This window comes from Mastigoproctus giganteus, chromosome 4, assembly GCF_048544385.1.
Source record: "Mastigoproctus giganteus isolate SK-2022 chromosome 4, ASM4854438v1, whole genome shotgun sequence".
Lineage (NCBI taxonomy): Eukaryota > Metazoa > Arthropoda > Arachnida > Uropygi > Thelyphonidae > Mastigoproctus > Mastigoproctus giganteus.
The window spans coordinates 162,793,694-162,809,543 of NC_143578.1; the positions used below are offsets into that span (position 1 = coordinate 162,793,694).

Here is a 15,850-nt window from a genome sequence, read left to right on the forward strand (position 1 = left end):
ATCACACTCACTGAATTATCTTAGGAAATAAAATTTAACAGAAGTCAAGAAGTAAAATTTTCAGCCTTAAGCGTGGTATGTGTGTGGCATGGTTGTTTATTGGCGCATTAGCTGCTATGGCTATAGTGCGCCTATTCGTAGTTATATCAGAAAATAATTAAGAACGTAGCAGTTCAAATTCATTTCAGTTCTGAAACCTATTCATAAAAGATTATACACTCCAATTTGTTTCAAAAAGCAAAAAAGTTCCTTAATATTTGCGTCCTCTCCTATGATATGATGTCAACGGTTCTTGAAGATTAGCCAGATTTTGAAGTATGATGTGGTTGATAGTGTGGACAGTCAATCAAAATATGTTTGACTGTTAGATGTTCAGAGCAGTGTGAACACTGAGGAGGATCATCGCCAGTGAGTAAATGGAGGTGAGTCAGATGGGTATGCCCTATTCTAATCCGTGCGAGTACCACTTCTTCTTGCCAAACTGTTTGAGTGTATGAGTGCCATAATTTTGGGTACTGTTTCAAATTGGAAAAGTTTATTTGTTTCTTTATGTCATAGCTCTGTCCACTGTGCATGGTAAGCTGTTTGAATTATGCTATTATAATCAGAAGCTGGAATGAAGACAGTGGTTAAGTCTAAGGTTGATGGATTTTTAGCAGATATAACAGCCAGTTCATTTCCTTTTATGCCTGAATGTGTCGGAATCCAGCAAAACTTCACTAGTTGTTGATGGTGATCAATTTGCAATAGCTGACTCCTGATTCTCATTAAAATATGATGATTCTTTTGAGAGGGATTCTGCATTGCTCTAATTAAGCCGAGAGAGCCAGCGTAAACTATATATTTTGCAGATGGGTGTAGAGCCAAATTTTCTAGAGCTAATTGTATTGCATACAGTTCTGCTGAAAAATTGCTATACTCAGGTGGAAGAGAAGCTGATATGATAGCAGTGCTGCTGCTGCTCCAACAGTTGAAAGAGATTTGGAACCATCCGTATATACCAGCAAGAAGTCAGCACAGCTTTGAATATGTCAGCCTTAAGCCTTACAACATTTTGTGATACCATTAAGCTATCTTAACTCAGCCAAAGTTGAGTTAGGATACATAAAAGAAAAAGTTATTTACATATGCATTATTATTTCACATCAGTGAATTAAAAATTAGCTATTGGAGAATTAATCCACTGTGTCTGGTCAAAATTTATGAATCTGGAAATGAATAAACTTTTATGCAATGTAGTCACTGAATAAGGCACTACACAGTTGGAAAAACATTTCCTCATCTTTTCTAGATTCCTAACATAGACTCCACTGTTTCTGGCTTTCTTAATCACTATATCCACTGCATGAATATCATTATTTGTCCCAGTTTCACCCTTTTATATATTTCTTTCAGTGTAGAAAACAGATAGAAATATGAAGGAGGCCATATTTGCAAAATAAGGTGGAGTGACAATTTATAATATAAATTGTTGATTGTCTCCACTCTTACCTGAGCCTCGTGACTGGATACACTGACACAAAGGAAGAGTCCTCTGAAGAATTTCTTATATCATTTTGCCTGATGAAATTCTAGTAGTAAGAAAGAATAATACTCACCCACAATAGAGTTGCCTTTCTGAAGGTAATCAATGGATATCGTATCTTTTTTGTTCCAGATAGGTAATGCCATCACCTCAATCGCTGACAACACGCTTTAAAATATCTTATAGCAAGATCTTCATGATGCCATTCCATGGAGTGTTATTTGGTCATTGGATCACAGTAATCAATGCAAGTTTCATCCATGGTTACCAAGTGAATAAAAAGCCCCTTTGAACTCTGGGAAATTTTTGCAAGGATTCCTTTCCACAATCTCTCCCTCTTCTGTTCTATATGCAAATCTTTTGATGCCCATTTCACTGAACTTTCTTTTCCCTTCTCAATTCTTTATGGACAATATGATGGCCTTGTTCATATGATATATTTTTAATATGTACTGTAACCCAATCTGACGATCTCTTAAAATCATGTCATGAAACAGCATCAATATTTTGTCAGAGTCATCTATGACATCTTTAAAATAAATTTCAGAAAGCCAGTTCTTGATGGTACTATATAATAGACAATCACTGTGTGATGTCTCTATAATATCCTTGTGAATTTGTTTCCCACCTGGTCTTTAAAAAAAATAGTATTTCATTACCGCACGGCTCTCTTATTTTGTGAAATTATTAGTTTTGGTGAACATTTGAAACTAAATAAATAAATAATATTATTAAAAAAATGAAAAAATAACAAAAATTAGATTAACACTTTTGCTTCTGCCTTTTCCAATGACCTGTTTGACCAGACACTGAGTCAAACTGGACTGAAAAGGGCAGAGGCATTTTTGAACTTTCTTCTCACCATGACTGAACCAATCAGCTTCTGATGAATGCTGCGTGACAAAAACACCTGATGTTTTTTTTTTTGTTTTTGTTTTTTTAAAAAAGTTTTAAAAATAGGTTTGTTTTCTCTCCATGGGGATTAAAAATCTGAAGCCACATATTTGCGTGAGGAAGCAAGGAACATGTTAAATTAATTAAACTAACTTCACATTAAACTAACTAACATTAATAAACCAATAATTTATTTATTAATTCTTAGTTTGAGGAATTCTATTTCCACAGGACATTCAATATACAAGACTAATTACTTATTTATAGATGATGTTTCTGAATTCACTGTGGGAATCTGTTATCAAGTGTAAAAAGTATAAAACACAAGAAAATAAATTTCTATATAATGTATCATTTTTTTTTTTTTTTTTTTTTGTTTGGTAGTTGTTGGCGCATCGGCTTCTGTGGCCATAGTGCACCTCCCAAGGTTTTTGCAGTACTTTGATCCAAGCCCGAGGCGGGAATCGAACCCGCGACCTTTGGGTTGCCAGGCAGGCACTTTACCCACCTGGCTAGCCCGGTCGGCTTAATGTATCATTAAATTCATTTTAATTAACATATTAATCACCAAAGACAACTTTTATTGTCTCAATTTTTTAAGCCATAGGTACAGTATTGATGACAGAGTTCACTTTATTGTGTGAGCAGTGTGACTCTACAGTATTATTAGAGAGAATTCTGTAATGTAAACTAAATCTAGATGGTCTGGAAGACCCAAATATGACTTCGGTAGTGATTTTTAAAATATAAAATATAATTATTTTGTGGTGCCTCTATAGCCAGGTGGGAAGGAGCAGCAGTGCATAGCACACGCTTCTTGATTAGACCGGGGTTCAAGCCTGTCACCACCAAATACGGAGGATGCGGAAAGGTCAGGGAATGACCACCGCATTTCCCGGAGCAATATGGCCTTAGTTGCTAATGCTCCTAAAAACCAAATACCAAACAAACAAACAATAATTATTTTGTAGAAAAAATAAAAAAATCTGGTCTCCACAAATTTTTTTATTAAGATTATGGTGATTATTGTATATATATATGGTGATTAATGTGTTAAGGTAAAGAAAGTTCACTATCCAAGTATAATATTTAATTTTAAAATAATTTCAGGAATAGGTCTGTTCTTATTATCATTCTTGAAATTACTTAAAAATTAAATATTACAATACTTGAATAGTGAATTTTAATTAAATTAATTAAAGTGAATTAAATTAGTACATGAAACTGAAATTTATTTTTACATACAGATTTCTAAATTGTAGTAATGCTTTTTTTTTTTTTTTTTTTCCATTTTTTTTCACTTTTTAGACTTGATAACAGAATTCCAAAGTGTATTCAAAATCTATAAATAAGCAAAAAGTTTAGATTAATGTATGATCCAGATGAAAGGTTTCATCAATATTACAGCCAAAAAACAAATTTTTGCTTTTAAATGTGGAGTTAGAGTATTTCAATTAATTTAAATTGCTAATTCCTGCAACATGCTTTTCACTCAATACACCAGATCCAATAATAATAACAACAATATTACCTGAAAGCTGGGTTGCATTATCACGGTGCAAGATCCAGCCATTCTTCCATTTTTGAGATCATCTTTGCCTCACATTCTCATGCAAACACATGTCAAAACCTGAACACAGTAAGAAGCAGTAATGCGTCTCTTTCTCTAGTCTCAAATCCGTAGTGCACCATATTCTCATTGCCGAAAAAAACAATCAGCCTGACTTTGATGGATTTTGATGCACAAAACTTCTTGGGCTGTGGGACAATTATTGTCTGCCATCTAGATGATTCCGTCTTGATCTCTGGGTCGTAGGCGAACACACAATTTTCATCCCCAGTGACCAGTTTTCTTAGGAAGATCAGATCCTGTCTGTTTTTCAAACAAATCATCTGTGATTGGCCAACTGACTGTCTGACAGCAAGCATGGAACAAACTTTGCACATACACACACACGTGCATCCCTAAATCTTACATCAGGATAGTGTGTACTGAGCCTACAGACAGTCCAACTTCATGAGCAATCTCAATAACAGTCATTCGCATATAATTTTGCATGAGTTTCTTCACTTTCATGACATTTTCGACAATACATCGAAGAGTGCCCACTTGTGAGATTCATTTTCAGTGATTTCTGTCCACTTTTAAATTGATTAAACCACTCATAAACTACCATTTTCTTCAAAGCATCATCTCCATAAACTTTCTGTAATGATTTCAGTATCTCTGTGGCACTTTTCCCAAGTTTAAAAAACTTGATGTTAGCATGCTATTCAAACAGTGACTACAATCAATCAGCTATGACACATGAGCGAAGTGGTCAAACCAATATTCACTTGGCATGCATGTGCACCAAGGTCAACGTCAATGCCCCAAGAAACCTTACAGCCACAATGCACTCTATTTAAATACCAGCGTGCAATTCCAGGAACTTTTTGAATGTACTACGTGTATATATATATACAGAGTCTCTCAAAAATATTGGTACAATCGTTTAGGGGAAGTAGGTAACATCTAAAGGAATGTGAATTGCATAGGAACCCATAACCGGAAACGTCACGGGAAAGAAGTAGCAGGCACAAGAAGCAGAAATGACACAAGACAGTAATTAGTGGCAAACATTTATTTGACATAATATTAACAATGGAGTACGAGATGGATGCATTTCATGATGTTACAACAGATGCTCAAAGGTTCCACCATGAGACCTGATGCATCCGTGACACCGATGCAGCATGGATTGGTGGACACGGTCGAACACACCTGGAGTTTCTTTGACAGTAGCAGCAGCACAGACGAGTCTCCCCACGAGATCCATTTCCGTCTCCACAGGTGATTCATACACGATAGATTTGAAGCCCCTCCCCCCCACAGAAAGAAAGAAATCAAGGCTCAATAAATCAGGTAAGCATGGGGGCCAGGCAACAGGTCCACCATGGCCAATCCATCGACGCCCAAAACGCCTGCTCAAATGGTCACGAACACACCTTCCATAATGGGCAGGCACCCTGTCATGTTGAAACCAATTGTTCCGTCTTACATTTCCTGGAACATCATCAAGTAACCCTGTAGAACTTGTTCAAGAAAGATCTGATATTTAGCAGAGTTCATGCGGGATGGTAACAGGTATGGGCCGACTAAACAGTCACCGACCATACCTACCCACACATTTATTGCAAAGCGATGTTGTGCCGCATGGGGGCACACACCGTGTGGGTTGTTGTGAGCCCACACATGAGCATTGTGCTGATTGAATAAGCCTTCCTGAGTGAAGTAAGCCTCATCCATGAACAAAACATAGGCTGGAAAATTCAAGTCTCGTTGAACACTTTCTTGGAGAAACCATTGTGCAAAAGCAACACATGCAGGATGATCTTGGGGGAGCAGTAACTGAACCCGTTGGAGATGAAAGGGGTGTAAGGAATCGTTGTGCCAGACACGCTGTACACTGCAACGAGACACTCCTAAGGCAGAGGCAATGGCACGTGTGATGGTAGTAGGATTATTCTGGACGGCATTCAACACACTTTCTTCCATGGCGGGAGTTTGCGTCGACTGTGGTCAGCCCGCACTACTCCTGTTACCTCTAAATGACCCATAATCGCACAAATTTTGATGCACACGAGCAAACGAATGGTGGTCCGGTACACATCTGTCTGGGAAGCGTTCTCCATAAATTCGTTGAGCGGCTCGTCCATTGCCCTCTGCTAATCCATACACTAGATGCATGTCTGCTAGTTCACAGTTCATATATCGATGCATGCTCTTCGTGCGGCGACTACTGCTTGAATGAGTAAACCAGAAATTTTCTCTCTCCCAAACTGATGAACAGCGCCGTCTACCAACTTACGGTGACGTTTCCGGTTATGGGTTCCTATGCGATTCACATTCCTTTAGATGTTACCTATCTCCCCTAAACGTTTGTACCAATATTTTTGAGACACCCTGAATACACACAGTGGTGGACAAAAAAATTGAATCACCTTAAATCAGCCATTTCTATAAATACGCCATTGGATGGGTGTATACGCTCATAAGTATCCTATTTTGCAGAGGTATAAGCATGGCTCCATATGTTCAGTTGACACCAAGTAAAAAGTGTAGTTGTTGCTCTGTCCCAGGAAGGGCTTTCTACGTGTGCTATCGCTGATAAAATAAGGCTACCACCAGTCAACAGTATCCTGGGCGCTGAAATTAAAGCGTGAAACTGGTGATGTGAAGAGAAGACCTGGATCAGGCCATAAGAGAGTGACTACTCCTTCCTAAGATCGATATTTGAAAAGGCTATGCCTTCGTAATCACCATACTAGTGCTCCTGATCTAAAGCTGGACTTTGAGATGGCATCTGGTGTTGAAACAAGTGCACGAATTATCCAAAGATAGCTTTTGGAATGTGGTCTGCATGCCTATTGGCCCAAGAAGAAGCCTTTGTTGACCTAAAAAATGAAGAAAAAGCAACTTGCTTGGGTTAAAATGCATGCTTCATGGACAGAACAGCAATGGGACACCGTCATATTTTCTGACGAATCAAAATTCAACCTTGTTTTGTTTATTCAACCTTGTTGTTGCAATCGAAATTCAACCTTGTTGTTGCAATCCAAATTCAACCTTGTTGAATAAGCGTTGCAATAAAGATTCTTCTTAATAAGTATTCATTCGAATATCTAGATGAAAAAAAAATTATTTAATTTTGATGTTGCCATACTTATTTATTGGTCTATTTGTTCATTTTAAATTCATATTATTAAATTTCCTGAATTATTATAATGATCTGTTTTTAAGAAAATAAAAATATGGACTAATAGCAATAATATTACAAAAAAAGAAGGGAAAAAATGTGTACTGTACTGCATATGTATGTATAACATATGTTAAATATGGTATTCAAATTTGATTATTCCCTTGTATAAGGCAATGGTCAGGCCACACCTTGAGTACTGTATACAGGTCTGGAGGCCCCATTTCAAGAAGGATGTAGAGTGCTGGAACGAGTACAGAGAAGGGCAACAAGATTAGTGAATGGAACAAAGGGTTGCTCTTACGAAGAAAGGCTTAAGTTTTGCAAATTACAGTGTCTGGAGACTAGGCACCAGCTAGGTGATTTGATAGGGTGAATAAAGCCTTGAATGGTTTGAGAATGCTCAATGCTGATGGGATTCTTCCTCTTGCTCAAATTTGGTATGAACAATATTCTAATTTTAAGCATTTCTAAAATGTTCTAAGCCAATCAGTAAATTTTCTCCCACCCCCACAATTAACATTAAAAGTTGTGATTCTTGGTAAGTCATATTGCATTTTTGGTTTCAAATTATATCATTCAACTTTTTTTTTTTTTCCCTTACAATTCTTCACAAGAGGATTAACTACATATTGCCAAAAAGAAGTTGCTTAACTATCAACCACAATTCATGAAAAAGAACATCAGCCGACACCAGCTATGTCACATGACCAATCACACGAGACCTATAACAATGTTTTCCATAGTAGTGGCGAAATGGCTGCTTTTAATCTTGCCCCCGTTTCTTATTTTCCATACCATTTCTGATCTTAATGAAACTATTACATCTGTTCAAGGTTAAGAAAACTGGGATAAATTAATAAAATTTTTATTTCTAATTTGCAGGAAAACCTTGAATACAAAGCTTGTAACAACTGTTGATGATCATGCTCAGGTGGCTAACAAACTAAACGAGTATTTTGCATCTACATTCACACATGAGGAGTTATTCAGGAAGGTGAATGCCAGAGGTCTAGTAAACTCTGGCAGTGAGCTAGATAATTTTGTAATAACTGAGAGGAAAGTGGAGGAGAAATTGTTGAGGATAAACATAAAAAAGGCACTCGGGATGGATGGGATCTATCCAGTTATATTGAAGGAGGCAGCAAAGGAAGTAAGCAAACCCTTAGCCATAATTATGAGAGCTTCTTTGGACTCATGGGAGGTACCCATAGACTCAAGATGTGCAAATGTGACCCCAATTCACAAAGGAGGATCAAACTGCGACACAAGTAATTATAGACCTGTGAGTTTAACTTCTGTTCCAGGAAAATTAATGGAGGCACTGGTTAAAGAAGCACTGCAGGATCATCTAGACAAGACTTCAGTTATAGCTCGGACACAGCATGGTTTTATTAAGGGAACGTCTTGCCTGACCAACTTGATTGGATACTATGATACAGTCACAAAAGAACTGGATGCAGGGAATAACTTTGATATTATATATTTGGATCTTAGGAAGGCTTTTGATACTGTTGCACATGGAAGACTGCTGCACAAATTGGAGCAGTGTGGCACTGGAAGCAAATTGCTGCTATGGATAAAGGGATGGTTGAGGGGGAGAAGACAGTAATCAAAGTGGTAATCAATGGACACTGCTCATCGGGGACTAATGTTATTAGTGGAGTCCCTCAGGGTTCAGTGTTGGGTTCATTGTTGTTTTCTGTATTTATAAATGATATTGATGATGGTATATCAAGCTTAATGTCCAAGTTTGTAGACGATACAAAAGTTGTCAGGGTTGATAAGGACACTACTGACAGTATGCTGCTGCAACAGGATCTGGAAAGGTTGAGCAGATTTGCTGAGAGGTGGCAAATGAAGTTTAACATTGAAAAATGTAAAGTACTACATATGGGAAACAGTAACCCCAGAGCAATGTATTAACTGTGTGGTACTACACTGACAGTGGTAGAGAATGAAAAGGACCTGGGAGTAATTGTGCAGGCACATATGAAGTTTTCTGAGCAGTGCAGATGACCTGCAAGAGTAACTCATGGTGTCTTGTCAATGATATACAAGAATTTTTCTAGCAGGGATAAGGAGGTTTGTTGTTATGTTTGTTATTTGGTTTTTGGGAGCATTAGCAACTAAGGCCATATTGCTCCAGGATATGCGGTGGTCATTCCCTGACCTTTCCGCATCCTCCGTATTTGGTGGTGACGGGCTTGAACCTTGGTCTAATCAAGAAGAGTGTGCTACACACTGCTGCTCCTTCCCACCTGGCTACGGAGGTGCCGGATAAGGAGGTGATTATTCCCTTGTATAAGGCAATGGTCAGGCCACACCTTGAGTACTGTATACAGGTCTGGAGGATTCATTTCAAGAAGGATGTAGAGTGCTGGAACGAGTACAGAGAAGGGCAACAAGATTAGTGAATGGAACAAAGGGTTGCTCTTACGAAGAAAGGCTTAAGTTTTGCAAATTACAGTGTCTGGAGACTAGGCACCAGCTAGGTGATTTGATAGGGTGAATAAAGCCTTGAATGGTTTGAGAATGCTCAATGCTGATGGGATTCTTCCTCTTGCTCAGAATAATCACCTGAGAGGACATAAATTCAAATTGAGGAAAGACAGATGTAGGATAGATGTGCGGAAATTTGCCTTTAGCCAGCGGGTAGTTGGTTGGTGGAACAGACTTCCATCCCTTGTTGTGGAAGTTGATAGCCTAAATAAATTTAAGGCTCAGCTAGAGAGGTATTTGGAATGAACAGAGGGGTGAAATGGGAGTGTTTTTTTTTTTTTTGGCTGATGCTGCATAAGCTTGCTTTCTTGCATCATATGCCTCTACTAATGCTAATGCTAATATTTCATGAAATACTCAAGTGACATTGATTAATAGTTCTCATTTTTTATGACTGCATTTTTACTCCTGATGGAGCTGAATGCACAAGAATGCAGTTAAGTGACATCATCATCTTTAAACCTGATAAAAGTGCTATACGTTAAACTGATACAAATTCATTTTATGTATTCATTCATCAAGCTACATTGTAGGATGTAAACACCACATAGAAAGCTTGTGTAAACAACCTCTGTATAGATTCAAAATGAAAACTATATATAAATGTTCTGTAATACTTACCGCCTTCCAGAAACATATCTATGCACTTTAACCTTTTGCATAGACACCTCACCTGAAAGAAAAATGTAAAAATGAAAAACATTGTTCGTATTATTAGTTAAAGATGCTAAGTCAGCATTTATCTTAATGCTAACTGAGAGCCAATTAAACTACGTATAAAACATTTTAAAATTTAATGCTACTACAAAACAATGTGCAAAATACAAGACATAATTACTCCACAAACTGCTGCACCATCAATTAAAATATATGCCACCTTCAAATGAGTGTTGTTACCACCTTCTGTATCCCTTAGTGCTGGAGAGTCTGCTAAAAGGAAATCAATGTATTAATGGAGATCCTTGAAGGGAAAAAAAGAGAAAAAAAGGGCGTGACTCTCTTTAAAAATTACAGGCTCCGAAAAAGGGATAAGTGTTTGCCTTTTTATTTACCTAATTGTTATTTTATATTGTACTTTATACGTAGTCTTATAGTTATTATTACGCTGGTTATTTTTATTTTTAATTTAGATAAAGAGTTTTTGTAGATTACTACTTAATATACGTAAAACCGTTATTTCGTTCAAATCTTGCAGCCATTGTTTTTGTATAGAGTAATAGGGAATTCAAATTTTTAATTGTGGTAACTAGGCAGCTCTAACGTATAATTATATAGTGTAATACGTGTCACTGCATTTAGGATCCTATTAGATAGCGTAGTATTGACAATTAATTGATTAAATTAATTGATCTTATTAATTTAAAATATTATGCCCCAGACTAGAGCAGCAAAGCAACTGGCACAAAGTGGCAGGAGCGCTGTGACTCGGGGGAGAACTGAGGGGGGACAATTCTCCAACGCATCACAGCCTAAAAAAAATGTGCAACTTGTGAAATGTTTGCCGAACTCTCTGGAACAGAAAATGATATAGCCAAGGAGGATGTCTTTGTGTGTGCCAGGTGCAGAGAGTGTCTAGAAATTAGGCATCAACTCAGCATTCTACTCAGCGTCTATGAGAGCTTGAGGTAGGTAGATGCAGATGCCCTCGAAGAAATTAATATGAGGGGGCCCGTCAAGATCTCAGCTGCCCAACTCAACGCCAGAGCTCACTCCTGGGCATCAGGCAACACAGTGGCAATCTCCAAGGAAGAATGCGCTGGTCCCAAAGGAAATAGTTATTGTTGGTGACTCTATTGTCAAGGAGACGGGTAATATGTTGTGTAAAAAGGATAGATGGAACAGGACCAGGGTATGTCTGCCAGGGGCAAATGTTGATGATGTTGTAAAGCATATATTATCTTTTAAGGGCACAAAAGGTGATATTGTTGTACACGTTGGCACCAATGACATTAAGAGTAGGAGATCTGCAGATTTACTTAACAAGTACAGGTCAATGTTGCAAAAAGGTCGCGAGTCAGGGTTAAATTTGAAAGTGTCTGCAATTTTTTTTCTTAAAACGAGTTTCAACCCTTAGAAGGGTTGAAATCAACTAAGTTGTCTCTGCCCCACTGGAAAATTACCTGGAGATCGGCATTTAAGGAATTGGTAGCAGATTTTCGAGAAGTTGAAGCCGATTGAGCGGGACAAGGTTTCTCAAAATGGAAAGTAGAATGCAATGTGCTATCATTGGCAAAACTATGGATAGGATTTCCAGTCAATGGAAGGTCATTAATATACAAGAGGAAAAGAGTGAGGGAAAGAACTGAACCTTGGGGGACACCGGCATTAGTGAAGTTAGAAGATGGAGAGCCATCTACCATCAGTGAGTGATCAGAGAGAAAACTGGATAACCAATTACTAAAAACAGTTGGCAAACCATAAGATGGAGGCTTGTTCAGAAGACCTTTATGCCACACACGATTGAAAGCCTTTGAGATGTCAAGAGCAACTACTTGTGTTTCACTGAACCTTTCCATTGAATTAGTCCATAAATGGGCGACATAAGCCAGAATATCACCAGTGCATCGACACTGACGGAATCCATACTGTCGATCGTTGATCAGACGGAAGGTTTCTAGGTAGTTTAAGAGTTGGCAGTTAATTGATTTCTCCATTACTTTACAAAGAGTAGAAGTAATTGCAATGGGACGATAACTGGATGGGAGGGATTTGTCACCCTTTTTAGGAACTGGCTGGATATGAGCAAATTTCCAAGCAGAAGGAAAAACACCTTTCGAATAAGAAAGTGAAAAAAGGCAGCAAAGAAGTTCAGGAGCACAGGTTTTGAGAACAAATACCATTGGGACCTGGAGTTTTCTTAGCATCAAGATTCGTCGAAATCCTTCTGACGGAAGACCACAGGAGGCATTGAATGGAGCATGTTGGGAATGGTGGGAGGTGTTTTACCAAGATCATTAATACATGAGTTGGAAGAAAAATGGGATGCTAGCAGGTCAGCCGAAGTGGAGTAAGAAACTGATAGACTACTTCAGTAGTCCAGAACTGGGGTCGTGAACCTTTCAGTACTGGTACACTATAGGATTTACTCAGGTGTAGGTATTTACTTAGGGCATCGGCTTTGCCTTGATGTGGAATCTTTGTTGCCAGTGGCGAATTTTTGAAGTCAGGAAGTTTATGTGTGAGAAAACTACTTCTTGCAAAAACGGACGCATACATGATGATTTGGGGGTGAGGTCGTGAAATGCGTTTAGAGACGGCTTCAGTTTGAAATTAAATTGGAACCTGACTGCTTCTGTCTCTCATTGCGACTCATGTTTGCACCATATTTTTTGCATCATATGCCTCTACTTATAGGCCGCCGTAGCCTAGTGGTTATTCGCGCGGGTGCATAAGTACACGTGCCTTGGTTGACCGGGGGGTTCAAGCCCGTGACTACTGAATACGGTGCTGTTTCTTGTATTCTGTCTATTTTGTGAACTCCTCTGACTGTTTGGTCGTCCCGGAGAATAAACAGAAAATTTATTTTTTTAATGCTAATATGGTTGGAAAAAATATTGGTTTCTTCGGCCATGTTAATAAATATTTTGATTCCAAAAACATCGCAAGACCCATGCAATTTCATTGTGTTATTCACCAGCAATTGTTGTGCGGTAAATTTTTGTCTTCGAACTCAATCATGTCGACTATAATTAACATTGTGAATTTTATACGCATAAATGGCCTGAACCATCGTCAATTTAAAATTTTTTTGGAGGAAATCTAAAGCGAATATGGTGATTTGTTGTATCATACAGAGTCACGGTAATGCGTTAAAGACTTTTTCAACTCAGAACCAAAATAGACATATTCATGAACAAAAAAAAATTAAAACCAGTCCCAGAATTAACAGACTCAAAATGGTTATGGGAACTTGCATTTTGAACAGATATTTGTGAACATTTGAATACATTGAATAAAAAACTTCAAAGTCGCGATCTACTTGTAAATGACTTATTCTACAATATTAAAGCATTTCAGACAAAATTAGATTTAAAAATCAAATTGAACAAAATAATTTTCGAATTTTTTGTGTTGTGAAAGTTTATATAATAATATGCCCAACTGTGATTTTTCTACCGACAATTTTGTCCGAAATCTTGAATTATTCATGGAAGCATTTGTTGATCAATTTGTTGATTTTGAAAACAACTGGAAATTATTTACATTATTTCAGAATCCACTTGATGTAAATGTTTCACAAATAGATAAAGATCTACAATTAGAAATCATAGATCTTCAAAGTAACGATAACCTGAAAACATTATTGAAAAATGAAACATTTAATTAACTTTTATAAAACTTTGACAGAAAATGAATTTCCAGAATTAAAAAAATTAGCACGAAGAATGATTTCTATTTTTGGTAGCACTTACCTACGTAAACAAACATATTCAAAAATGAAATATATAAAATCCAAACATCGATCAAGAATGACAGATGAACATTTGCAAGACTTTTTAAGATTGGGAACTTCTACTATTAAATCAAACATTTCAATTATCGCCAAATCGAAACAACTACAAACATCTCATTGATTTGCTATTTCTGTAATATCAAATGTGATTATAATAATAAAAATTGTGATTTTTAATATGACTATGTCTTTATTTACAATAAACATCCCTTGTTTATAATTTTTTTATAGTTTTTCTATCTTGTACACCCCGTTTGACCTGGTGAAGTCGCTAAAATTGCGTTTTTTGGTTTAGTGTTTTTAGTCGTCAAAATTGCACCGACTCTGGCCCGCCATTTGTTATGAAATTTTTTCTATATGGCCTTCCGATGAAAAAGGTTGGGGACCCCTGCTCTAGAGAATAAGTTAATATGCCAATTTAAGCTAATAAAACAGAAAAAAATTCTCTATTCCAGGAGCAGCAAAAAACTTCGCCTGCACAAGGCCAACTTTCAATACTACCGTTTCGAGTGCAGTTACTTTCATAATTGCTTATGTCCAAAAACTTCAACATACACAAACGTTAAAAAACACACTTACCTTTTTCATTTAAAACAGGAACTGCTCCAGCAGTTGACTGCACTTGACTAGATATTGTATTAGACATCTTGATGTCAATTTTTCAATATAGTTTTCAACTATCAATACTCACTTCACTTACAACTCACTCCATTAAAGATTTCAGTCGTGTTTAATATCGCTTGCGCCATCTTTCTTCCAAAACACGTAACTATACAGAAATAGCCCATACGAGCCCAATACTTGGTCTGTGAAGTTTCTAACGGCGATAGAGTTGTTGACGGAAACGCTTAGAATAAAACGAGAATGAAATAAATAATAACTCATTTTGATTTAAAATTTTAGCTCACACATCTCAATTTTACATTTAAAAACACATGGAAGTTGGCCCTAATCCTGTGGGCGGGGGAGACATTATTGTTTCCGATTTCACGGCATATTGCACGATCGAATCTACATGTTGTCACAAAAGAAATGAATGAGAAAGTAAATTATTCTGCCTCTGGCAGAAATGAACTTATAAGTTATTATTATTATTATTATTATTATTATTAGCTATATGGTGCAAGGAAGCCTGGAGTTTATGCTGCACCAGCAAAAAAAATTTTCCAGTTACCCTGAGAGAGAGAGAGAGAGAGAGAGTCAAAAGGGAATCACCAAGAAAGAGAAGAATGATGTTATCCAGCTCAGGACCCTGGGTGTGCCAAGCCATACTCAGGGCTGGTTCTGGTAGGTGTGCAGTGTGCAGGCGGCCAAATCCCTAAGGCGGCCGATAGTGCACTTTAAAGAAAAAATTAAAATGTAATTTAATATTATTTTAATATAGTGGTCGGCGATGAAAGAGCGAACGTGGCATTTTTAATAAATAATATTGTATTCTCTAAAGACCCATTCACAATGAAAATTAAACATAAAAATAACGTAACAAAAGTTACTGTAAAATTAAGAAGTCACACCAAAATTCACAATGGGAACATAAACATGACCATAAACATATTTGGTAACCATGGAAACACAACATGCTCTTCTTTCATACTTCAAAAAATTGATGTTTGCATGATGACGGATGATATAGCTGTGCAGTTTATGGGTATAAATAATGCCGAAGCATACGTGTTAGGTGTTTTGCATCAGAGAACTAAGAAGTGCAAGCACAAGCAATGGTGGGTTCATCCGATG

The 15,850-nt window shown here is 37.2% G+C and overlaps 1 protein-coding gene across 1 annotated transcript in view; it reads right to left on the reverse strand.

Moving 5' to 3' along the window:
• Mfap1 (Microfibril-associated protein 1) overlaps nucleotides 1–14,826 on the reverse strand; it is an 82,011-nt gene extending 67,185 nt beyond the window's left edge. Inside the window, exons 1-2 of the mRNA XM_090371855.1 lie at nucleotides 14,693–14,826; nucleotides 10,282–10,333 (exon numbers count right to left, since the gene is read on the reverse strand). Of these exons, the coding sequence (XP_090227981.1) occupies nucleotides 10,282–10,333; nucleotides 14,693–14,759 (119 nt within the window). The 5' untranslated portion in view covers nucleotides 14,760–14,826. The remainder of the gene's footprint in view (nucleotides 1–10,281; nucleotides 10,334–14,692) is intronic.
• Nucleotides 14,827–15,850: the final 1,024 nt, after the last annotated feature.